Here is a 26,326-nt window from a genome sequence, read left to right on the forward strand (position 1 = left end):
CTTTGGGAGGCCAAGTTGGGCGGATCACCTGAGGTCGGGAGTTCGAGACCAGCCTGACCAACATGAAGAAATCCCATCGCTACTAAAAATACAAAATTAGGTGGGTGTGGTGGCGCATGCCTGTAATCCCAGCTACTCGGGAGGCTGAGGCAGGAGAATTGCTTGAACCCAGGAAGCGGAGGTTTCAGTGAGCCGAGATTGTGCCATTGCACTCCAGTCTGGGCAACAAGAGTGAAACTCCGTCTCAGAAAAAAAAAAAAAAAAAGAAAGTAATTTTGTGAATAAGCTAGAAGAAGTTGTTTAAGAAGTGGGGTATCTGACTTACTGATCTCAGGTGACATTCCAGGTGAAATCTAGATCAGGTATGTATTCCTCAGTGAATTTGAACTTGGAAGGTAGAGCAAAATTCAAATTCTAGCCTTGTCATTGTTTTAAATGTAATTTTGTCATATTACTAAAGCTTTCTGAACTTTTGTCTGTGCTTTTTATATATATATGTATTTAAATGGATAAGTAATGTGTGCTAAAAAAAAAAAAAAGATGGCAGCACTGACGTAGGAAACTTAAAATGACAAAGGAGAAATATTTGAGAAAACAATAGAGGTTGACGTCTAGAATTAAAGAAATATGAAAGATCTCAGGTTGAAGAGGTCCATATAGAATACAATATGATTAAGAAAAACTCACACTTGTACACAGTACAGTGAAATTAAAGAGTCTAAAAGTGAGCAAATAACATTACGAAGAAAGAAAATTGAGATTGACATCACACTTAACAGTAGCAGTGTTGACTGCCAGAAGATAATGGAATAAATTTTTTTTGAGTATGGAGAAAGTATTGAAAGAAACTGTGAACCTTGACATTTCTACCCATCCAACTGTCATTCAAGTGAGGGCATGATTAAAATATTCTCAAATATAGGAGGCCAAAGCCTTAGAAGATAAGCCATACAAAAGCCACATGGGAAACATTTTTGGAGAAAGAACTCAAATGAGTATTTGCAAATCTAGCAGATGCTACAAGACATGTAATGTACACATGTAAGACATGTACATTTTTGAAATACCCAGGTAGAAGTTGTTGTCTTTAAAAAGTTAGCTAAGAATAGAAAAGAATAAATAGAAGTATGTCTATAAAACTTGATGGGAATTGGGTGGAGGGGAGATTAGAGGACATGAAGGCATGGTCAAGTTCTTGATGAAAGGAAATATAGATGACAAATTTACTTATCTAAAAAAGCAAAGGACAAGTTGAGATAATAAACTTGTCAGTTAAAAGGCAGAGATTGATATGATAAACCAACTATATGTTCATTTTTTAATAGGAAAATACTATAAATCACAATTTAGAATTCTACAGATGGGATAGGCATGGATGAGCAGTTATGAAAATTGAGGATCCCAACAATGCTTTTGCTTATGTGGATTATACCTACCAATAGTTACAGTATTAGAAATTAAAACTGAAAAAATTTTAAATATTTATTGATTAACTGATTAATCAATAATTGTCTATTAATACAGCAACAACATACCCCTTTTATGTTAACATAATATAAAACATATTATAAAAATAACTATTTTCTAAAACAACGAAGAGCTTAGAAAAGTGGCATTGTTTTAAGCACTTTTGCAAATCTGTTTAATGTCTGGTTTAATAGAAGGTACTTGGATTCTCTTATCTGCTTCCACGTTCACTGTGTTGCAATGTGTTGTTTTGTTTCAGGTATATAAGAAACCTAGGACCTCATGAATCTTTTGAAAGGGTCTTGGAAACCCTCGGTGCTCATGAGACCACATTTTGAGAACTGCTTTTTCCATACAAAGTTTCTTTGCTATTTATTACCCTACTATTTGGTGTCTTCTGCATCATCACAGTACTTTTCTTATGATCTCCTATTCCCCCCACCTCCCAGTTTTATTATTTCTTACCTTACATTCTCTTCCAATTTGTTTCTTCTCCATCAAGCCTTCATTGATTATTCTAGTTTCTGTCTCTTCTCTAAAATCTGTTTGCAAGTGTAGTTTCACATATTTTGTACTAAAGTACTCTTAAGTTTTTTGTATTTTCTTTTTCCAATGACATTATGGCCCTTTTAAAGTAGGGACTCTAAAAATTGATGACAACACAAGAATTTATCCTTACACACACACAAATATTTGTATCTCAAAATAGGTAATTTTTGTTGGTTGATTGGAAGTAACACTCTCCAGGAAAACATATAAATCACAAATTTGTTTTTGGCCTTAAGTGATTTATTAGAAAACTGTAATGTCTTATCCATTATCTGCCACATGCTAATACTTTTGGTATTGCAAGTCCTCCTTTCTTCAAGAGATCTTGTATAACTAAAACCTTCTTTTGTTCAGGCTTGTTGATCTTATAAACCACTTATTGATTTACTTATTTTCTTGCCATTTCAGAAAAAAGCCAAAGGACAAGAGTTGTTTGATCAGATTATGTACCACCTGGACCTTATTGAAAGCGACTATTTTGGTCTGAGATTTATGGATTCAGCACAAGTAGCAGTGAGTAACTGTTTTTTGGAAGTTTTAGCATAAGGAGAAGAAACAGGAAATTTCAGATGATATACTAATTGCTATAAGGCTTCATATTCTTGATGTGTTATTGTGATACAAAGCTTTGACACCGCTCCCTCCCCCCCACCCCCTTGCTTTAGCGTCACCTGAAGTACTTGTTTTAAAAAATGTGAGTGAGTTCTGGTCCTAATTTCCTAACCTGAATTACAAGAACAAAAGTTTTCAGGATGGGGCTCCAGAATCTTTGTTTTTAATAACTATTGTCTGGATTGTTGGGCACACAAGAATTTGAGAAACACTGTGTACTGGAAAGAATGCTAGAATGGGAGTTTCATGGGCTCTTGGGTAAACAATAGTAGTTTTTAATTTGCAAATGAAATTGAGTAGACTAGGATATCTCTAATTTCCCTTTCAGATCTGTGATTCTGTATCTATAAATAGTGGTACTTCGACATGCATTTCTGACGAGAGAACAGCATACATAATGGAGTAGAAAGTTGGAGGCTATTCAAATAACTGATTACTATATTAGGATTTTACTGGAGGATGTTTGAAAGAAAGTGGCAGATGAAAACGTTGGGAGGTGGTTTAGTGGTTATATCATTCAAACTGAATGCCCAAAGTATTAAATAATAAATTGGCAATATTTACTCTCAAATAATTGGGATTAGGTAGTCTTCAAGCAGGGAGGTTTTATTTTCCTTCAGGAAGTTTTTTGTAGAGATATGCAGGATTTGGAATGAGCAGAGATTGAAGTCAGGGAAAGTTATTACAAATACTTTAGGTTAAAAGTAATATTAAGGCCTGGACAGTAGGAGGCAGAGGAAGAGACCACAGATGATAAGGATATCACGGCATTAAGCCTTTTTTTCTGGAAGTTTGTGTGTGTGTGTGTGTGTGTGTGTGTGTGTGTGTGTGTGTAGAGGGGAACTCCTAGCTGACTTTATAAAGCATCTGGGCTAAGTTTACAGCTGTGAATAATTTTAGCTGTCATTTTTTCATGACAACCCTTCCCATCATGCCTCCAAATTAAGTAACCATGAGCATATGGCAGCAGGGTATTGGTTAGGCAAATTTTGGTGCATCCTTGAAATTAATACTATGCAGCTCATTAAAAATAGCAGTTTTTGGCCATGCATGGTGGCTCACACCTGTAATCCCAGCACTTTGGGAGACTGAAGCGGGAGGATTACTTGAGGTCAGGAGTTTGATACCAGCCTGTCCAACATGGCAAAACCCTCTGTTTACTAAAAATATAAAAATTAGCTGGGCCTGGGCATGGTGGCGTGCCCCTGTAGTCCCAGCTACTCAGGAGGCTAAGGTGGGAGAATCGCTTGAACCCGGGAGGCAGAGGTTGCAGTGAGCCAAGATTGCGCCACTACACTCCAGCTTGGGTGACAGAGCGAGACCCTGTCTCAAAAAAAAAAAAAAAAACCAAAACAAAAAGATGATTTTTATTTAAAAAAAAAAAAAAAAATTAGCCGGGCGTGGCGGTGCATGCCTCTAGTTCCAGGTAGCTGGGAGACTGAGGCGAGACGATCCCTTGAGCCCAGGAACTTGGAGTTGGAGGCTGCAGTGAGCTGTGATTGCACCACTACACTCCTAACCTGGGTGACAAAGTGTGAGACCCTATTTCTAAAACAAAACAAAATGGTGATTTTTAAGTATTAATATGCTAATTGATATGGAGTGGTAGAAGTAGTCATAAAGGATTATAAAGCAGTATAATTGAATTTTTCTATTTTTTAAAAAAATCTAGGCCAGGAGCAGTGGCTCATGCCTATAATCCCAGCACTTTGGGAGGCTGAGGAGGGAGGATAACTTGAGGCCATGAGTTTGAGACCAGCCTAGGCAATATTGCAAGACCCTGTCTCTACAAAAATAAAAAAATTAGCTAGGCATGGTGGCGCATGCCTATAGTCCTGGCTACTTGGGAGGTGGGAGGATCGCATGAGCCCAGGAGTTCAAGGTTGCAATGAGCTGTGATTATGCCACTGCACTCTAGTCTGGGTAACAGAGCAAGACCCTGTCTCTTAAAAAAAAAAAAAAAAAAAAAAAAAAAAGGATATATGGCCATGCATATACATGAAAAAATTGTGAAACTATTTTTCATAGTTTCAGAGTTTCTAATTTCTTGGTGACATTAGTGTAGGAGATATTTCTTTTATTTTTCTTTCTAATGTTCTTAATTCTCTTTTATTAGACTAAATTCACTAATGGCAGGGAATTAGTCTTACGTACCTCTGTCCAGCAGGTAGTAGGCACACAAAACATTTGTTGAATTTAATTCTAGACTTCTGTTTAGTTTGATAAAATCTTGGTTGCCTATTAATTTTAATATCATTCAGCTTTCACTTCTAGAATAATAGTAAAGCCTTACAATCAGATGAATGAACAGATATTAAGGATAAACAATCTGTGACTTCCTGTTTTTTTGAGGCAATGTGAGGGAAAAGAAAGTAAAAGTATGCCAAAGTTAGGTTTGAGGTACTTAGTATTTAAGTAACTGTGGAAAGAAACATGCAGTCATTACTAAGTTGTATTATTAGCTCTTTGCTAATATTAGCAATTACTGAATTCCATATTGATTTTTTTCTCTCATTTGATACACATATAGTGCCTTTCTTGTCATAATAATAAATTTTTGGTAAAGCCAGGATTAGGATATTTAATCCCTACTCTTTAGTTCTAGTTTATTCCTTACGGTAACCAGAAATCTAGGCATTAAAATTAAACTTATAGGCGTCTGTTTACTTCATTTTATTTTTGCTTCACTAAAACACTCTAAACTATGAGTTGAGCTGGAAGAAGAGTTAGTAGATTAAAGATATTAAAAATGAACTCCAGATAAGCTAAACTTTTCAAGTTCTTACTCACTTGATTCCATGAGTCTCATGACATAAACAATCAGCTTGTTGTGTGGCCATATTCAACCTCAGAATGAAATGAAACCAAAGTGGGGTGAGGGGCAGCATAAAAAGCGACCAAGGAATTACATGCTATAATTTCACCTTCAGCATATGGCATGTCCATATATGTAAAGTTAATTTGCCACATTTTAGTTTATTGGTCACTATAGATCAGTCCGAAACGTCTATGACTATAGAATTATGGAGTCATCATGGAGATAACCAAAATTAGTAAATCGATGAAGCCAAAGTTCACTTTTCTTCTTATATAGACATATAATCTGAGCCCTGTTTTTAAAATTGTTTACTTTTTATTAGACTGGGTTATTTTACGTTCATGTACACATATTTAATTTCATAGTTGAAACAATCTCATGCTTATAGAAAGTTGCAAGGATGGTATAAATAACCATGTTTCTGGGACCATGTGAGAGAGAGTTATAGTGAAGATGTCCCATCACACCTGAATTCTTTAGTGTATGTGTCCTGTAAGCAAGCACACTTCATAACTCAACACAGCCATCAAAACCAGGAAATTAACACAATGATAGTACCACCATCTTGTCTCCTTAGACTGTATTCAGATAATGCTAACTGTTCCTGGTATGTTTTTTATACCCAAAAGATCCCACAGAATCATGCTTTGCATTTTTTTCTTTTTTTAAAATTTTTATTATTATACTTTAAGTTCTAGGATACATGTGCACAACATGCAGGTTTGTTACGTATGTATACATGTGACATTGGTATGCTGCATCCATAAACTTGTCATTTACATTAGGTATATCTCCTAATGCTATCCCTCCCCCGTCCCCCCCTCAATGACAGGCCCTGGTGTGTGATGCTCGCCTTCCCCAGTGTTCTCATTGTTCAGTTCCCACCTATGAGTGAGAACATGCGTTGTTTGGTTTTCTGTCCTTGTGATAGTTTGCTGAGAATGATGGTTTCCAGCTTCATCCATGTTCCTACAAAGGACATGAACTCATCCTTTTTTATGGCTGCATAGTATTCCTTGGTGTATATGTGCCACATTTTCTTAATCAGTCTATCATTGATGGGGATTTGGGTTGGTTCCAAGTCTTTGCTATTGTGAATAGTGCCGCAATAAACATACGTGTGCATGTGTCTTTATAGCAGCATGATGTATAATCCTTTGAGTATATACCCAGTAATGGGATGGCTGGGTGAAATGGTATTTCTAGTTCTAGATCGTTGAGGAATCCCCACACTGTCTTCCACAATGGTTGAACTAGTTTACAGTCCCACCAACAGTGTAAAATTGTTCCTATGTCTCCACTTCCTCTCCAGCACCTGTTGTTTCCTGACTTTTTAATGACGACCATTCCAACTGGTGTGACATGGTATCTCATTGTGGTTTTGATTTGCATTTCTCTGATGGCCAGTGATGATGAGCATTTTTTCATGTGTCTGTTGGCTGCATAAATGTGTTCTTTTGAGAAGTGTCTGTTCATACCTTTCACCCACTTTTTGATGGGGTTATTTGTGGTTTTTTTTCTTGTAAATTTGTTTGAGTTCTTTGTAGATTCTGGATATTAGCCCTTTGTCAGATGGGTAGATTGCAAAAATGTTCTCCCATTCTGTAGGTTGCCTGTTCACTCTGATGGTAGTTTCTTTTGCTGTGCAGAAGCTCTTTAGTTTAATTAGATCTCATTTGTCAATTGTGGCTTTTGTTGCCATTGCTTTTGGTGTTTTAGACATGAAGTCTTTGCCCATGCCTATGTCCTGAATGGTATTGCCTGGGTTTTCTTCTAGGGTTTTTATGGTTTTTAGGTCTAACATTTAAGTCTTTAATCCATCTTGAATTAATTTTTGTATAAGGTGTAAGGAAGGGATCCAATTTTAGCTTTCTACATATGGCTAGCCAGTTTTCCCAGCACCATTGATTAAATAGGGAATCCTTTCCCCATTGCTTGTTTTTGTCAGGTTTGTCAAAGATCAGATGGTTGTAGATGTGTGGTATTATTTCTGAGGGCTCTGTTCTGTTCCATTGGTCTATGTCTCTGTTTTGGTACCAGTACCATGCTGTTTTGGTTACTGTAGCCTTGTAGTGTGGTATGAAGTCAGGTAGCATGATGCCTTCAGCTTTGTTCTTTTTGCTTAGGATTGTCTTGGCTATATGGGCTCTTTTTTGGTTCCATATGAACTTTAAAGTAGTTTTTTCCAATTCTGTGAAGAAAGTCATTGTTAGCTTGATGGGGATGGCATTGAATCTATAAATTACCTTGGGCAGTATGGCTATTTTCACGATATTGATTCTTCCTCTCCATGAGCATGGAATGTTCCTCCATTTGTTTGTGTCCTCTTTTATTTTGTTGAGCAGTGGTTTGTAGTTCTCCTTGAAGAGGTCCTTCACATCCCTTGTAAGTTGGATTCCTAGGTATTTTATTCTCTTTGAAGCAATTGTGAATGGGAGTTCACTCATGATTTGGCTCTCTGTTTGTCTGTGATTGGTGTATAAGAATGCTTGTGATTTTTGCACATTGATTTTGTATCCTGAGACTTTGCTGAAGTTGCTTATCAGCTTAAGGAGATTTTGGGCTGAGATGATGGGGTTTTCTAAATATACAATCATGTCATCTGCAAACAGGGACAATTTGACTTCCTCTTTTCCTAATTGAATAGCCTTTATTTCTTTCTCCTGCCTGATTGCCCTGGCCAGAACTTCCAACACTATGTTGAATAGGAGTGGTGAGAGAGGGCATCCCTGTCTTGTGCCAGTTTTCAAAGGGAATGCTTCCAGTTTTTGCCCATTCAGTATGATATTGGCTGTGGGTTTGTCATAAACAGCTCTTATTATTTTGAGATACGTTCATCAACACCTAGTTTATTGGGAGTTTTTAGCATGAAGGGCTGTTGAATTTTATCAAAGGCCTTTTCTGCATCTATTGAGATAATCATGTGGTTTTTGTCTTTGCTTCTGTTTATATGATGGGTTATGTTTATTGATTTGTGTATGTTGAACCAGCCTTGCGTCCCAGGGATGAAGCCTACTTGATCATGGTGGATAAGCTTTTTGATGTGCTCCTGGATTCTGTTTGCCAGTATTTTATTGAGGAGTTTTGCATCGATGTTCATCAGGGATATTGGTCTAAAATTCTCTTTTTTTTGTTGTGTCTCTGCCAGGCTTTGATATAGGATGATGCTGGCCTCATAACATGAGTTAGGGAGGATTCCCTCTTTTTCTGTCAATTGGAATAGTTTCAGAGAGAATGGTACCAGCTCCTCTTTGTACCTCTGGTAGAATTCGGCTGTGAATCCGTCTGGTCCTGGGCTTTTTTTTGGTTGGTAGTCTATTAGTTATTGCTTCAATTTCAGAGCCTGTTATTGATCTATTCAAGGATTCAACTTCTTCCTGGTTTAGTCTTGGGAGGGTGTATGTGTCCAGGAATTTATCCATTTCTTCTAGATTTTTTGTTTATTTGCGTAGAGGTGTTTATAGTATTCTCTGATGGTAGTTTGTATTTCTGTGGGATCAGTGGTGATATCCCCTTTATCATTTTTTATTGCGTCTATTTGATTCTTCTATTAGTCTTGCTAGCGGTCTATCAATTTTGTTGATCTTTTAAAAAGAAAAAACAGCTCCTGCATTGATTGATTTTTTTGAAGGGTTTTTTATGTCTTTATCTCCTTCAGTTCTGCTCTGATCTTAGTTATTTCTTGCCTTCTGCTAGCTTTTGAATGTGTTTGCTCTTGCTTCTCTAGTTCTTTTAATTGTGATGTTAGGGTGTCAGTTTTAGATCTTTCCTGCTTTCTCTTGTGGGCATTTAGTGCTATAAATTTTCCTCTACTTTATAGCTCTGGGACACTGCTTTAAATGTGTCCCAGAGATTCTGGTATGTTGTGTCTTTGTTCTCATTGGTTTCAAAGAATGTCTTTATTTGTGCCTTCATTTCGTTAGGTACCCAGTATTCATTCAGGAGCAGGTTGTTCAGTTTCTATGTAGTTGAGCGGTTTTGAGTGAGTTTCTTAATCCTGAGTTCTAGTTTGATTGCATTGTGGTGTGAGAGACAGTTTGTTATAATTTCTATTCCTTTACATTTGCTGAGGAGTGCTTTACTTCCAACTATGTGGTCAGTTTTGGAATAAGTGTGATGTGGTGCTGAGAAGAATGTATATTCTGCTGATTTGGGGTGGAGAGTTCTGTAGATATCTATTAGGTCTGCATGGTGCAGAGCTGAGGTCAATTCCTGGATATCCTTGTTAACTTTCTGTCTCGTTGATCTGTCTGATGTTGACAGTGGGGTGTTAAAGTCTCCCATTATTATTGTGTGGGAGTCTAAGTCTCTTTGTAGGTCTCTAAGGACTTGCTTTATGAATCTGGGTGCTCCTGTATTGGGTACATGTATATTTAGGATAGTTAGCTCTTCTTGTTGAATTGATCCCTTTACCATTATGTAATGGCCTTCTTTGTCTCTTTTGATCTTTGTTAGTTTCAAGTCTGTTTTACCAGAGAGTAGGATTGCAACCCCTGCTTTTTTTGGTTTTCCATTTGCTTGGTAGATCTTCCTCCATCCCTTTATTTTGAGCCTATGCATGTGTCTCTGCAGGTGAGATGGGTCTCCTGAATACAGTACACTGGGGGGTCTTGACTCTATCCAATTTGCCAGTCTGTGTCTTTTAATTGGAGCATTTAGCCCATTTACGTTTAAGGTTAATATTGTCATGTGTGAATTTGATCCTGTCATTGTGATGTTAGCTGGTTATTTTGCTCATTAGTTGATGCAGTTTCTTCCTAGCATCGATGGTCTTTACAATTTGGCGTGGTTTTGCAGTGGCTGGTACCGGTTGTTCCTTTCCGTGTTTAGTGCTTCCTTCAGGAGCTCTTGTAAGGCATGCCTCGTGGTGACAAAATCTCTCACCATTTGCTTGTCTGTAAAGGATTTTATTTCTCCTTCACTTATGAAGCTTAGTTTGGCTGGATATGAAATTCTGGGTCGAAAATTCTTTAAGAATGTTGAATATTGGCCCCCACTCTCTTCTGGCTTGTAAAGTTTCTGCCGAGAGATCTGCTGTTAGTCTGATGGGCTTCCCTTTGTGGGTAACCTGACCTTTCTCTCTGGCTGCCCTTAACATTTTTTCCTTCATTTCAACTTTGGTGAATCTGACAATTATGTGTCTTGGAGTTGCTCTTCTCGAGGAGTATGTTTGTGGAGTTCTCTGTATTTCCTGAATTTGAATGTTGGCCTGCCTCGCTAGATTGGGGAAGTTCTCCTGGATGATATCCTGCAGAGTGTTTTCCAACTTGGTTCCATTCTCCCCTTGACTTTCAGGTACACCAATCAGACGTAGATTTGGTCTTTTCACGTAGTCCCATATTTCTTGGAGGCTTTGTTCATTTCTTTTTATCTTTTTTCTCTAAACTTCTCACTTCATTTCATTCGTTTGATCTTCAGTCACTGATACCCTTTCTTCCGGTTGATCAAAGCAGCTACTGAAGCTTGTGCATGCATCACGTCATTCTCGTGCCATGGTTTTCAGCTCCATCAGGTCATTTAAGGACTTGTCTACACTAGTTATTCTAGTTAGCCATTCGTCTAATCTTTTTTCAAGGTTTTTAGCTTCTTTGTGATGGGTTAGAACATTCTCCTTTAGCTAGGAGAAGTTTGATCGTCTGAAGCCTACTTCTCTCAACTTGTCAAAGTCATTCTCCATCCAGCTTTGTTCCGTTTGTGGCGAGGAGCTGCGTTCCTTTGGAGGGGGAGAGGCGCTCTGATTTTTAGAATTTTTGGCTTTTCTGCTCTGGTTTCTCCCTATCTTTGTGGTTTTATCTACCTTTGGTCTTTGATGATGGTGACGTACAGATGGGGTTTTGGTGTGGATGTCCTTTCTGTTTGTTAGTTTTCTTTCTAACAGTCAAGTCCCTCAGCTGCAGGTCTGTTGGAGTTTGCTGGAGGTCTACTCCAGACCCTGTTTGCCTGGGTATCACCAGCGGAGGCTGCAGAACAGTGAATATTGCTGAACAGCAAATGTTGCTGCCTGATCGTTCCTCAGGAAGCTTCGTCTTAGAGGGGTACCCAGCCTTGTGAGGTGTCAGTCTGCCCCTACTGGGAGGTGGCTCCCAGTTAGGCTACTCGGGGGTCAGGGACCCACTTGAGGCAGTCTGTCCATTCTCAGATCTCAAACAGTGTGCTGGGAGAACCACTACTCTCTTCAAAGCTGTCAGACAGGGACATTTAAGTCTGCAGAAGTTTCTGCTGCCGTTTATTCGGCTATGCCCTGCCCCCAGAGGTGGAGTCTACAGAGGCAGGCAGGCCTCCTTGAGCTGCGCTGGGCTCCACCCAGTTCAAGCTTCCTGGCAGCTTTGTTTACCTACTCAAGCCTCAGCAATGGTGGGTGCCCCTCCCCCAGCCTCGCTGCCACCTTGCAGTTTGATCTCAGACTACTGTGCTAGCAATGAGTGAGGATCTGTGAGCATGGGACCCTCTGAGCCAGGCGCGGGATATAATTTCCTGGTGTGCCATTTGCTAAGACCGTTGGAAAAGCTCAGTATTAGGTTGAGAGTTACCTGATTTTTCCAGGTGCCACCTGTATTAGGTTGGGAGTTACCTGATTTTCCAGGTGCCGCCTTTCACAGCTTCCCTTGGCTAGGAAAGGGAATTCCCTGACTCCTTGCACTTCCTGGGTGAGGCGATGCCTTGCCCTGCTTCGGCTCTTGCTCGGTGGGCTGCACCCACTGTCCGACAAGCCCCAGTGAGATGAACCCAGTACCTCAGTTGAAAATGCAGAAATTACCTGTCTTCTCCGTCGCTCACACTGGGAGATGTAGACTGGAGCTGTTCTTATTCGGCCATCTTGGAACCTCCTGCATGGTTTTGGTTTTTTTTTGAGACGGAGTCTTGCTCTGTCACCCAGGCTGGAGTGCAGTGACGTGGTCTTGGCTCACTGTAAGCTCCACCTCACAGGTTCAAGTGATTCTTCTGCTTCAGCCTCCTGAGTAGCTGGGACTGCAGGTGGACACCACCATGCCTGGCTAATGTTTGTATTTTTAGTAGAGACAGGGTTTCACCACAGTGGCCAGGCTGGTCTTGAACTCCTGACCTCGTGATCTGCCCACCCTAGCCTCCCAAAGTGCTGGGACTACAGGTGTGAGCCACCGCCCCTGGCCATGCTTTGCATTTAATTTTCATGTTTCTTTAGTTGCCTTTAACCTGGAGTACTGTGGTTTCCTCAGTCTTGCCTTGACTTTCATGACTTTGAAGCTTTTGAAGATACAGGACAGTTATTTTGTTTATCGTCCCTCAATTTGGGTTTGTCTGATGTTCCCTTATAAAGTAGATTAATCTTGGCACCTTTGGCAGAAAAATAACCGAAGTGATTCTGTGTTTCGTTCTGTCCTATTGGGTGTCATGTACTTTCATTTGGTCCCATTACTAGTGATACTAAATTTGATCCCTTGATTAAGATGGTGTCTGCTAGGCCTCACCACTATGAAGTTATTCTTTTTTCGCTTTGTCATTAACTATTTTGTGGGCAGTTATGTTGAGACTCTTCCTCATCAAACTTTCTATTTATTTATGAACTAATAGATTCCTGTTTTAATTCAATGGGTTATATCTGTTACTATCATTTAATTTGTTGCTCAAATTTTCCCAAGTATGGTCAATGGGAGCTGCTTCAAGATGGCTTCTATGTTCATTTGACATGGCCCCTTCATTCTTTGAGCTCTGCCTTACTTTCTGGCTTATGAAGGTATGCCATGTTCATCTTGCAGTGCCGTACTCCAGCCCTGGAATTAGCCAGTTCTCCAATGAGTCTTGTGACCAGATTTAGGGAATATGTGTTTACGTTTATTTCTCCATATCTCTCTCTCGAATACCATGAGTACCGTAACTTCAACACCCATTAATAATTGAAATTCCAGTCTAACACTACAGGGCTTCTTGTAGTTTTTTTTTTCTTTCCATATTTGTAGTTCTCTTCTATGGAAACCAGGCTATGATTATCACCAGTAGGTTTACTATATTGATCACTCAGCATGTATGGAACCAGTCTCTAGCCTCTCCCTGTGTACATGCTGGTCTTGCTCAGACAACCTAATTATTTCTGGACTGAGTTATTATTTTTTATTTTTATTTTTTGCTGTTTCTTTGATCTTGGATGGACTGAATTATTTGGAAAAAGGAAAGGATTGTGAAACTTGTCACCTTACAAATACACAGTGGAACGTAAAGCACTCCTTTGACAATTGTATTGAAGAGTTATTACCTCAGAGGTTTGGTTTGGAGTAGGAGGCTTAAAGAGAAGAGAGAAGGCATGCTTAAGTAAAAGAAGGAGTTGGTTTTAGTTAGCATGACGATGTCATTTTTTCTGTAAAGTAGGCCACTTAAAAAAAAAAGACATAATTTACATACCATAAAGTTCACCATTTTAGATTGCACAATTCAGAGTTTTCAGTATATTTAGAATTGTTCAGCCATCATCACTAATTCCAGAACATTTTCATCACCCCCAAAGAAACCCTCTTACACGTTACCAGTCATTTCCCATTTACCCCTCCCCACAGCATCTGGCAAACGCTGACTATGGATTTGCCTATTTTGAAAATTTCATTTGAATGGAATCATGTAATAGGTGGCCTTTGGAATCTGGAAATGTACTTAGCATAATGTTTTCACGGTTCATCCGTGTTGTAGCATATCTTAGTGGTTGATTCCTTTTTATTGCTGAATAGTATTCTATTGTATGGATATATCACATTTTATTTACTCATCCATTGATGGACATTTGGAGTATTTCTACTATTTGGCTGTTATGAATAATGCTGCTCTGAAGGCTGGGCATGGTGGTCTGTAATCCGAACACTTTGGGAGGCTGAGATGGGCGGATTGCTTGAGCCCAGGAGTTTGAGACCAGCCTGGGCAACATGGCAAAACCCTTGTCTCTACAATATACAAAAATTAGCCAGGTGTGGTGGTGTGTGCCTGTAGTTTCAGCTACTTGGGAGGCTCAGGTAGGAGGATTGCTTGTGCCAAACTTTTCCAGTGATGGCACCATTCCACACTCCCTACCAGCAGTGTATGAGGATTCCTGTTTCTCCACATCCTTGCCAACTTGTGATTTCCCCTTCTTTTTGGTTTAGCCATCCTAGTTGGTATGAAATGGTGTCTCATTGTGGTTTCGATTTGCATTTCCCTAATGCCTAATGATGTTGAGCATCTTTTCATGTGCTTGTTTGCCATTTGTGTATCTTCTTTGGAGAAATGTCTATTCAGATCCTTTGCCTGATTTTTAAAGTGTGTTATTTGCCTTTCTGCTGTTGAGTTGTAAGAGTTCTTTGTATTTTCTGGGTACTCAGCCTTAGTCAGATACATTTGCAAACTTTTTTCCCCTACTTTTCACTTTCTTGATAGTGTCCTTTGACAAAAGTTTTACATTGTGATGAAATCCAGTTTACCTACTTTGGTTGCTTATGCTGTTTGTGTTATATCTATCAAACAATTGCCTATTCTGAGGTCATAAAGATTTACACGTTTTCTTCTAAAAGTTTTTTTTTTTTTTTTTTTTTGAGAAAGAGTCTCACTCTGTCACCAGGCTGGAGTGCAGTGGTGCAATTTCGGCTCACTGCAGCTCCACCTCCCGGTTCGAGCAGTTCTCCTGCCTCAGCCTCCGAAGTACCTGGGACAACAGGCATCTGATTCATTTAGAGTTAATTTTTGTATATGCTATGAAGTTGGGGTCCACCTTCATTCTTTAGCATGTGAATATCCAGTGATCGTAACACCACTTGTTAAAATGACTTGAAGGGTCTTGTTGCATGCTTGTTGGAAATCTATTTACTATAGACTATAGATATGTGGGTTTATTTCTGGATTCCCTCTTCTGTTCCATTGATACATATATATATATATACTTTTTTTTTTTTTTTCAAGACGGAGTTTCACTTTTGTTGCCCAGGCTGGAGTGCAATCGTGCGAACTTGGCCCACCACGACCTCTGCCTCCATGGTCCAAGTGATTCTCCTGCCTCAACCTCCCAAGCAGCTGGAACTACAGGCATGCACCACCATGCCCAGCTAATTTTGCACCTTTAGCAGAGATGGGGTTTGTTCATGTTGGCAGGCTGGTCCCAAACTCTCGACCTCAGGCAATCCGCCTGCCTCGGCCTCCCAAAGTGCTGGAATTATAGGCGTGAGCCACCGTGCCCGGCCTGTTCCATTGATCTTTATGTTGATCCTTATGCCAGTACCACAGTGTCTTGATTATGGTAACTTTGTAGTAAGTCTTAAAATTGGGAAGTGTGAGTTCTCCAGCTGTCTTCTTTTTTCAGTATTCTTTTGGTTATTCTGAGTCCCTTGCATTTCTGTATAAATCTTAGGGTCAGCTTATCCATTTATGCAAAAAAGGCAGTTGGAATTTTGGTAGGGATTGCACGGAATCTGTATATCAATTTGGGGAATATTGCCATTTTAACAATGTAGTCTTCTGATCCATGAACATGGAATGTCTTTCTATGTATTAGGTTTTTAATTTTTTTTTTTTTTTTTTTTTGAGACGGAGTCTTGCTCTGTCGACCAGGCTGGAGTGCAGTGGTGTGATCTTGGCTCACTGGAACCTCTGCCTCCCGGGTTCACGCCATTCTCCTGCCTCAGCCTCCCTAGGTTTTTAATTTTTTAAAACAATGTTTTATAGTTTAAGTTTATAGAAGTCTCACTTCCTTGGTTAAATTTATTCCTAAGCATTTTATTCCTTTGGTACTATTTTAAATGGAATTGTTTTTATAATTTCATTTTTGGATTGTTCATTGTTAGCGTATAGAACTGCAACCGATTTTTGTGTATTTATGTTGTATCCTGTAGTCTTGCTGAACATGTTTATTAGTTTTAATGTGTTTTTATGTATAAGATCATGTCATCTGCAAAAAGATGGTTTTATGTCTTCCTTTAGAATCTGTATGTCTTGTGTTTTTTTCTTTCCTTTTCCTTCCTCAGTGCCCTGGCTAGAACCTGCAATAAAATGTTGAATAGAAGCAGTGGGAGTGGACACCCTTGACATATTCCTGATCTTAGTGGGGAAAATGTTCAGTCTTCTACCATCAAGTATGGTGTGGGAATTTTATAGATGCCCTTAATCAGATTGAGGGAAGGTCTTTTCTATTCCTAGTTCGTTGATGATTTCATAATGAAGGGTCGTTGGGTTTTGTCAATTGCTTTTTCTGCATTTATTGAGAGGATGATGTGAAGTTTTAAAAAAATCTGTTTATATGATATGTTATATTGATTTTTTTTTTTTTAATGTTGAACCAACCTTGAATTTTTGGGATAAATCCCACTTAGTCATGGTTTATAGTCTTTTTTTTTTTTTTTTTTTTTTGGAGATGGAGTCTCACTTTGTTGCCCAGGTTGGAGTGCAGTGGCGTGATCTCAGCTCACTGCAACATCTGCCTCCTGGTTCAAGCGATTCTCCTGCCTCAGCCTCCCAAGGAGCTGGGATGACAGGCATGCGCCACTGTGCCCGGCTAGTTTTTGTATTTTTAGTAGAGATGGGATTTCGCCATGTTGTCCAGGCTGGTCTTGAACTCCTGTATGCAAGCGATCCTTTTGCCTCAGCCTCCCAAAGTGTTGGGATTACAGGTGTGAGCCACCACACCTGACCATTGGTTTGCCAGTATTTGATGATTATTTTGGTACTATATTGATAAAGGATATTAGTCTGTAGTTTTCTTGTGACTTTTTTTTTTTTTCTGGTTTGGGTGTAATGCTGGTCTTGTAGACGAGGTGGGAAAACCATCCCCCCTCTTGTATTTTTTTGGAAAATCTTGTGAAGGATTAGTGTTAATTCTTTCAACATTTGGTAGAATTTGTCATTGAAACCATCTGGTTCTGGGCTTTTGTTTGTGAGAAGTTTTTGATTATTGACTCATTCCTTTAATTGTTACAGGTGTATTCAGATTTTCTTTTCTTTCCATTTTGAGACAGGGTCTCACTTTGTCACCCAGGCTGGAGTGTAGTGACGCCATCACAGCTCACTGCGGCCTCAACCTCCCAGGCTCAAGGGATCCTCCCATGTCAGCCTGCTGAGTAGCAGGGACTAGAGGTACCCACCACGCCTGGCTAATTCTTTATTTTTTTGTAGAGATGGGGGCTCACCATGTTGCCCAGACTGGTCTCGATCTCCTGGATGCAAGTGATCCTCTTCAGCCTCGCAAAGTGTTGGGATTACAAGTGTGAGCTACCACGTCTGGCTGTGTTTTCTCTAAAGGCCATTTTAGAGAGTAAAAGGGGTACTTAATGAATGAGGGATTGGGATAGTAGGCACAAGCCGCCAGTATTATTCTGGTAAACCAGAATATATGGTCATCGTTGTTTTAGTGGACTGCAGAATACTACCCCATCGTCTATTTTAAAATCTAAATGTAATTTAATATCCTTTTATATAGTCCAGTGATGATCTTAAACTTAGAGTTATGAAATCTGTGGAATTCCCCTAGAAAAATGCACATACACATAACGTTTTGTCTATACATAGTAATTCAGATATCCCCGAAGCCCAACTATGAATTCTCCAATTTAGTAACCCTTCTTTAGCAAATGAATAACCTATAGCTTAAGGGAAGATGGATAATGGTATAAATCTGTGAGTTTTTCTGTTTAAATCTTTAAGACAGTTATGCCGTCAAACATTTATAATCTCTTTTTTTTTTTTTTTTTTTTTGCTGTTGGTACAACTTTGTTATTAAATCTCGTTGTATAACTAAACAGATATTTTTATGGTAATATATTCTTTCTTGATGAAGGCTTAGGGAAACACTTTTTTTTTGCTGTCATAAAAATAGTACATGTAGCAAAGCCACCCATGACAGGAGCACTGCCAATATTAGTGGTTAAAAAAGTGACAATTTTGGGTAGTTTCTTGTATACAGGACTTTCCACAGTAGAAGTAATATATTTTTAATTTTGATATTGAGTGGTTTTAGGTTGGTACAATAAGGCTTTGCAAAATAATTGGAGAGTTAACTGTACCGATTTCCTGGAGAACACGTTTGATGCATTTTGAAGGAACAATTTTCAGTCTTAAAATCAAATGTTTACATGAACCAGGCAGGAGAGCAAAAGAAGGGAAGCAGGTTGGTGTGCACCTTAAAGATTTTGCATGGTTATTTACTCCAAGAAGAAATATGGTTTCTCTCATTTAAAAAAAAAATCTTGCTACATACTTGTTATGTTTTGTATTTTCCTTCATTTTATTTTATTTTTAAATAAAAGAAGCAGGGTTTTGCTGTCTGTGTCTGCCCAGGCTGGAGTGCAGTGGCATGATCAGAGCTCACTGTAGCCTTGATCCCCTGGGCTCCAGTGATCCACCCACCTCAGCCTCCCAAGTAGGTAGGACTACAGGTGTGCACCACCATGCCTGGCTAATTTAAAAAATAATAATTTTGTAGAGACCGCCCAGGCTGTTCTGGAACTCCTGGCCTCAAGTGATCCTCTTGCCTTGGCCCTCTAAGGTGTTGGGATTACAGGTGTGGGCCACTGTGCCCAGCCCTTTTCTCATTTTTGATAGGGATAGAGACAGAGAAATATAGATAGCGTGATGATAGATCATAGCTGATATCCAGCAGATTGTAGAGGATCAAAAAGGATTGGTGGAGGGGATGTGGTGAAGTGGGAAGCATATTACCTTTACCTGCAAAAGACAGTATACGGCAACTACCACCTAGCTCCAGGCATTTGCTGTTAAATAGGTTTGTTGTACCAGCATTGCTGGATCTTCAGGTATTTCAAGAAAGGCTGAAATCCAGATTTCAAGGCTAAATTGTCTATTTTTAAAAAGTTGTTAAACGTATTTTTAAAAATACAGTGGCTGATGGAGAAATCAAAGAAGATAAAAGTAAATGGAAAGACATTCTACATTGAATGGAAGACTCAACAAAGATACCAGTTCTCCCCAAATTGATATACAGGTTTAATGCAGTTTTTCTCAAAATTCCAATAAGATCTTTTGTAGATATAGGTAAGATTATTCTAAAATTTATATGGAAAGACAGAGGACTACTAGAATGGCTAAAGTGATTTTAAAAAAGGGGAATAAAATGGGAGGAATCATGCTACCCAATTTCAAGACTTACTATATAGCTTTCATAATCAAGACCTTGTGGTATTGGCAAAGCGACAGACATGTAGATCAATGGAAAGAAATAGCCATACACAAATATGACCTCTGATTTTTGTCAAAGGTGCCAAAGTAATTCAGTGGAAGAATAGTCTTAATAATGGTGCTGGATTAGAACCTGTGGAAGAAGGAAAAACAAACAAACAAACAAAAAAAAGTGCTGGAGCAGCTGGATATCTGTAAGACAGAAAAACCTTGACCTAAACCTTATACCTATACAAAAATTAACTCAAAATGGATAATGAGCCTGAATATAAAATGTAAAACTATAAAACTTAGAGACAAATAAACAGGAGAAAATCTGTGGGACCTAGAGTTTAGAGAAGAGTTACTAGTAAACATGATACCAAAAGGATGATTTAAAAAAAAAAGATAAAATAGACTTCATAAAAAATTAAAAACTTTTGCTTTGGGAAAGACCCTGTTAATAGAACAAGAAAGTATTTGTATATCACACATCTGACCAGGAACTCGTGTCTAGCATATATACACAATGCCTAGCTGGGCGCAGTGGCTCACGCCTGTAATCTCATCACTTTGGGAGGCCAAGGCAAGAGGATCACTTGAGCTCAGGATTTCAAGACTAGCCTGGACAACATAGTGAGACCTTGTCTCTACCAAAAAAAAAAAAAAAAAAGTTTGCTGTTGTGGCTCCTTGGGAGGCTGGGCAGGAGGATCGCTTAAGCCTGGGAGGTGGAGGCTGCTGTGAGCTGTGACAGCCACTGCACCTCAAACCTGGGTGACAGAGCGAAACCGTGTCTCAACCAAAAACAAAACAAAACAAGCTCCTCAGCTCAACAATTAGAAAGCAAACAGTCTAATTCAAAAATGAACAAAAGACATGAAGAGACATTTCACCTGAGAGGATATACAGATGACAAATTCATGAAAAGATGTTAGACTAGCCATCAGGGAAGTGCCAATTAAGACCTCAGTGAGATGTTTTCACTACACATCTATCAAAACAGCTAAAGTAAAACATGGTGACAACTCCAAATTTTGGTGAGAATGTGCAGAAATGGGATCTCTTATACATTGTTGTTGGGATTGTAAAGTGATATCGCTACTCTGGAAGATAATCTGGCAGTTTCTTTTAAAACTAAACATATACTTAAACCATATGACTAATCAGTTGTATGCCTGACCATTTATCCCAGAGAGATGAAGACTTACTTCCACACAAAAACCTGAGCGTGATTGTTCATAGCATCTTTATTTGTAGTAGCAAAAAACTTGAAACAACCACAATGTCCTACAGTAAGTGAATGATTAAACAGTGGCACAATCATACCATGTAATACTACTCAGCAATAAAAAGAAAAAATTATTGATACACACCAACTTGGATGGATTTCAGAGGGCATTATGCTGAATAGGAAATAAAGCCAGTATCAAAAGGTTATATATTATATGATTCTATCTATGTAACATTCTTGAAGTGACACAATTATAGAGATTGAGATCAAATTAATGGTTGCTAAGGGTTAGGGATATTGGAGTTGGGGGAGTGGTGACTGTAAATGAGTAATATGAGAGAGTTCTTCGTGATAATGGAATATTTCTTTATCTTGATTGTGGTATTAGGATAGGAATCTAAATGTGATAAAATGACACAGAACTATACATGCACATTGTACCAGTGTTAGTTTACTGATCCTAATATTGTACTGTAGTTATGTTAAAATGTAAGCATTGGCAGAAGTGTACACAGGACCGGGCCTCTTCTTACTGTCATTCCAACTTTGTGTGAGTCTCTAATTATTTCATAATAAAACCTTAAAAAATAAACATAGCATGGAACAAACAAACCATGTCTCGGGAGCAAAATTTAATCCTCAAAAATACATATCTGTGCTTGGTGAAGTTTGAAAAGGTTATATATAGAGATTAGAATTTTAACTGGTTCAGGAAAGTGTTTTTTTTCTTTTTTTTTTTTTGAGAAGGAGTCTCACTCTGTTGCCCAGGCTGGAGTGCAGTGGTGTGATCTCAGCTCACTACAGCCTCTGCCTTCCGGGTTCAAGCAATTCTCCTGTCTCAGCCCCTCGAGTAGCCAGGACTACAGGCACGCACCACCATGCCTGGCTAATTTTTTGTATTTTTTTTTTTTTTTTTTAGTAGAGACAGGGTTTCACCACGTTGGGTGGGCTGGTCTCGAGTTCTTGACCTCAGGTGATCTGCCCTCCTCGGCCTCCCAAAGTGTTGGGATGACAGGCATGAGCCACCACACCCGGCCTATTCAGTGAAGTTTTTAAAGAAAAATAAGTTACTTAGATGGTAGGTATCATGCATCAGGTGTATCTTGTATAACGTGATACTGTATATTATGCTTTTAGAAAAGGGAAACATAGATAGCATTTCTCATAAATACTTAAAGAATTTTAAGATGTCAGTATTAATTATGTTTTGTCTTTTTCTTAAATTGATTGGAAAGCTTGTTTATGTTCTGTAATTTTTTTCAAAACTCCCTTGGTTCTTGATGTAAGCATGGGTAGACAGGTGGTCCAACATGTGGCACCTGTGGAGAATAGAGCTGGTAGTTGCTCACTAGCTCTCCATTTTTTATTTTTTATACTGAATTTTGATTTTTTTGAGATCCCTAGATTAATAATATAAGCACTTCTAATAAAGAGAAGAAGATGACAAGGATGCCTACTATTACCATTGCTACTTAATTTTATAGTAGAAGTACCAGCAAATGCAGTTATGGAAGAGAAAATTATAAAGATTAGAAGGAAATAAAATAATCACAGGCAAATGCTTGCATTGTATTCAGGGATTCAACTGAGAACACAATAGGATTCAGTAAGATAGTGGGAGGTGAAAAACATAGAAATAAATAACATGTTAAATGTATATATGTGTGTATTGTAACACACATATTTGCTGAACAAGGAAGAACTAAAAAGTTGAAGGAGTAAGTCTAGAGAAGGATGACCTTGTTGAATTTTTCAGGAAAACTCCTGATCTTACTGCTGCCCAATAATGATTGTTTATAATTTATGGCTAATAATATTCTGAAGTTGATCATCTTTGTAAATCCTTGTCAGTATTCTGGATTTTTAAAAAATTAAAATAAATTAGAAGAAATGGAATCATCAGGTCAAAGAGATAGAGTTTAAAGCTGTTTGATTATGTTTACAAATTAAACTTATCAGTGTATGAAAGTAACAGTATGTTTTATCTAGATAGTGTTGTTTTGTTTCAGTTAATATTTATTGCTACATTAGAAAATGCTGTATTATGAATATTCAATAATTCATTTAAAGAAATGTAGATCTAATTCATTTTATTTGTTCAATAATTATGGGGTTTGAAGCAATAGTTTTTTAATTTGATCCTCAGAAAAATCTCCTGTGAAGAATAAGAGGTTTAAGTGAGGTCTAGTGATTTCTAGAGACTGGATTTGAATTTATTATTTTGATTCTTAAGATTAAGATATGGACTGAATACCACAGAGGATTCTGTTTAAAAATAGTGATGAGGAGTCCCCTCTCCCCTCTCCCCTCTCCCCTCCCCCCTCCCCCGTCTCCCCTCTCCCCTCTCCCCTCTCCCCTCTCCCCTCTTTCCACGGTCTCCCTCTGATGCCGAGCCGAAGCTGGACGGTACTGCTGCCATCTCAGCTCACTGCAACCTCCCTGCCCGATTCTCCTGCCTCAGCCTGCCGAGTGCCTGCGATTGCAGGCGTGCGCCGCCACGCCTGACTGGTTTTCGAATTTTTTTGGTGGAGACGGGGTTTCGATGTGTCAGCTGGGCTGGTCTCCAGCTCCTAACCGCGAGTGATCCGCCAGCCTCGGCCTCCCGAGGTGCCGGGATTGCAGACGGAGTCTCGTTAACTCAGTGCTCAATGGCGCCCAGGCTGGAGTGCAGTGGCGTGATCTCGGCTCGCTACAACCACCTCCCAGCCGCCTGCCTTGGCCTCCCTAAGTGCCGAGATTGCAGCCTCTGCCTGGCAGCCACCCCGTCTGGGAAGTGAGGAGCGTCTCCGCCTGACTGCCCATCGTCTGGGATGTGAGGAGCCCCTCTGCCTGGCTGCCCAGTCTGGAAAGTGAGGAGCGTCTCTGCCCGGCCGCCATCCCATCTAGGAAGTGTGGAGCGCCTCTTCCCGGCCGCCATCACATCTGGGAAGTGAGGAGCGTCTCTGCCCGGCCGCCCATCGTCTGAGATGTGGGGAGCACCTCTGCCCTGCCGCCCCGTCCGGGATGTGAGGAGTGTCTCTGCCCGGCCGCCCTGTCTGAGAAGTGAGGAGACCCTCTGCCTGGCAACCGCCCCGTCTGAGAAGTGAGGAGCCCCTCCGCCCGGCAGCCACCCCGTCTGAGAAGTGAGGAGCGTCCTCCCTCCTCATCTGGGAGGGAGGTGGGGGGGTCAGCCCCCCGCCTGGCCAGCCGCCCCGTCCGGGAGGTGAGGGGCACCTCTGCCCGGCTGCCCCTACCGGGAAGTGAGGAGCCCCTCTGCCCGGCCAGCCGCCTCGTCCGGGAGGGAGGTGGGGGGGTCAGCCCCCCGCCTGGCCAGCCGCCCCGTCCGGGAGGCGAGGGGTGCCTCTGCCCGGCCGCCCCTACTGGGAAGTGAGGAGCCCCTCTGCCCGGCCAGCCGCCCCGTCCGGGAGGGAGGTGGGGGGGTCAGCCCCCCGCCCGGCCAGCCGCCCCGTCCGGGAGGGAGGTGGGGGGATCAGCCCCCCGCCTGGCCAGCCGCCCCGTCCGGGAGGGAGGTGGGGGGATCAGCCCCCTGCCCGGCCAGCCGCCCTGTCCAGGAGGTGGGGGGGGCGCCTCTGCCCGGCCGCCCCTACTGGGAAGTGAGGAGCCCCTCTGCCCGGCCAGCCGCTCTGTCTGGGAGGGAGGTGGGGGGGTCAGCCCCCAGCCCGGCCAGCCGCCCCATCCGGGAGGGAGGTGGGGGGGTTAGCCCCCCGCCTGGCCAGCCGCCCCATCCGGGAGGTGAGGGGCGCCTCTGCCCGGCCGCCCCTTCTGGGAAGTGAGGAGCCCCTCTGCCTGGCCAGCCGCCCCGTCCGGGAGGGAGGTGGGGGGGTCAGCCCCCCGCCCGGCCAGCCGCCCCGTCCGGGAGGGAGGTGGGGGGGTCAGCCCCCCGCCCGGCCAGCCGCCCCGTCCGGGAGGGAGGTGGGGGGTCAGCCCCCCGCCCGGCCAGCCGCCCCGTCCGGGAGGGAGGTGGGGGGGTCAGCCCCCCGCCCGGCCAGCCGCCCCGTCCGGGAGGGAGGTGGGGGATCAGCCCCCCGCCCGGCCAGCCGCCCCGTCCGGGAGGGAGGTGGGGGGGTCAGCCCCCCGCCCGGCCAGCCGCCCCGTCCGGGAGGGAGGTGGGGGGATCAGCCCCCCGCCCGGCCAGCCGCCCTGTCCGGGAGGTGAGGGGCGCCTCTGCCCGGCCGCCCCTACAGGGAAGTGAGGAGCCCCTCTGCCCGGCCAGCCGCCCCCTCCGGGAGGGAGGTGGGGGGGTCAGCCCCCCGCCGGGCCAGCCGCCCCGTCGGGGAAGTGAGGGGCACCTCTGCCCGGCCGCCCCTACTGGGAAGTGAGGAGCCCCTCTGCCCGGCCAGCCGCCCTGTCCGGGAGGGAGGTGGGGGGTCAGCCCCCCGCCCGGCCAGCCGCCCCGTCCGGGAGGGAGGTGGGGGGGGTCAGCCCCCCGCCCGGCCAGCCGCCCCGTCCGGGAGGTGAGGGGCGCTTCTGCCCGGCCGCCCCTACTGGGAAGTGAGGAGCTCCTCTGCCCGGCCACCACCCCATCTGGGAGGTGTACTCAACAGCTCATTGAGAACGGGCCATGAAGACAATGGCGGTTTTGTGGAATAGAAAGGGGGGAAAGGTGGGGAAAAGATTGAGAAATCGGATGGTTGCTGTGTCTGTGTAGAAAGAGGTAGACATGGGAGACTTTTCATTTTGTTCTGTACTAAGAAAAATTATTCTGCCTTGGGATCCTGTTGATCTGTGACCTTACCCCCAACCCTGTGCTCTCTGAAACATGTGCTGTATCCACTCAGGGTTGAATGGATTAAGGGCGGTGCAAGATGTGCTTTGTTAAACAGATGCTTGAAGGCAGCATGTTCGTTAAGAGTCATCACCACTCCTTAAGCTCAAGTACCCAGGGACACAAACACTGCGGAAGGCCGCAGGGTCCTCTGCCTAGGAAAACCAGAGAACTTTGTTCACTTGTTTATCTGCTGACCTTCCCTCCACTATTGTCCTGTGACCCTGCCAAATCCCCCTCTGCGAGAAACACCCAAGAATGATCAATAAAAAAGAAAAAAAAAAAAAAAAGACTACTTTAAAAAAAAAACAAACAAACAAAAACAAAACAAAACAAAACAAAACACTACTGAGAGAAGTGGATTATTCTCCCCATCTGACTTCTTCAGTTCAAACTGCCTTCCACCAGAACATTAAAAAGGGCAAAATTTGCTATCCCCAAAAAAAAAAAAAAAAAAATAGTGATGAGGAGTGTGGGAAATAAGATCATATAAGGCTCTGATGAACTTTTACTGGGTTCTAAAAATGTGTTTAGCTGTTTTAAAATAGAGGGTATTTTGAAGTGGTCAGAATGTGAGTTCGACTATATTGTAAATAGATACATGGTTGAACAAAATAAAATAAGTGGGCTGGGTGTGGTGGCTCACAGCTGTAATCCTAGCACTTTGGAAGGCTGAGGCGGGCAGATCATATGAGGTCAGGAGTTCAAGACTAGCCCGGCCAACCTGGTGAAAACCTGTCTCTACTAAAAATTAAAAAAAAATTAGCCAGGCGTTGTGGCTCACGCCTG

At 41.7% G+C, this 26,326-nt stretch overlaps 1 protein-coding gene across 5 annotated transcripts in view; it reads left to right on the forward strand.

Moving 5' to 3' along the window:
* Window positions 1-26,326, forward strand: part of EPB41L5 (erythrocyte membrane protein band 4.1 like 5) — a 169,409-nt gene that overhangs the window by 26,640 nt on the left and 116,443 nt on the right. For all 5 annotated transcript variants that reach the window (XR_008624473.2, XM_008972499.4, XM_008972498.4 and 2 more), the window contains exon 3: window positions 2,425-2,529. Coding sequence is in view for 4 of the 5 variants with exons in the window: in XM_008972499.4 (XP_008970747.3) it covers window positions 2,425-2,529 (105 nt within the window). In the remaining variant the exon portion in view is untranslated. The remainder of the gene's footprint in view (window positions 1-2,424; window positions 2,530-26,326) is intronic.

Source organism: Pan paniscus, chromosome 13 (genome assembly GCF_029289425.2).
Source record: "Pan paniscus chromosome 13, NHGRI_mPanPan1-v2.0_pri, whole genome shotgun sequence".
Classification (NCBI taxonomy): Eukaryota; Metazoa; Chordata; class Mammalia; order Primates; family Hominidae; genus Pan; species Pan paniscus.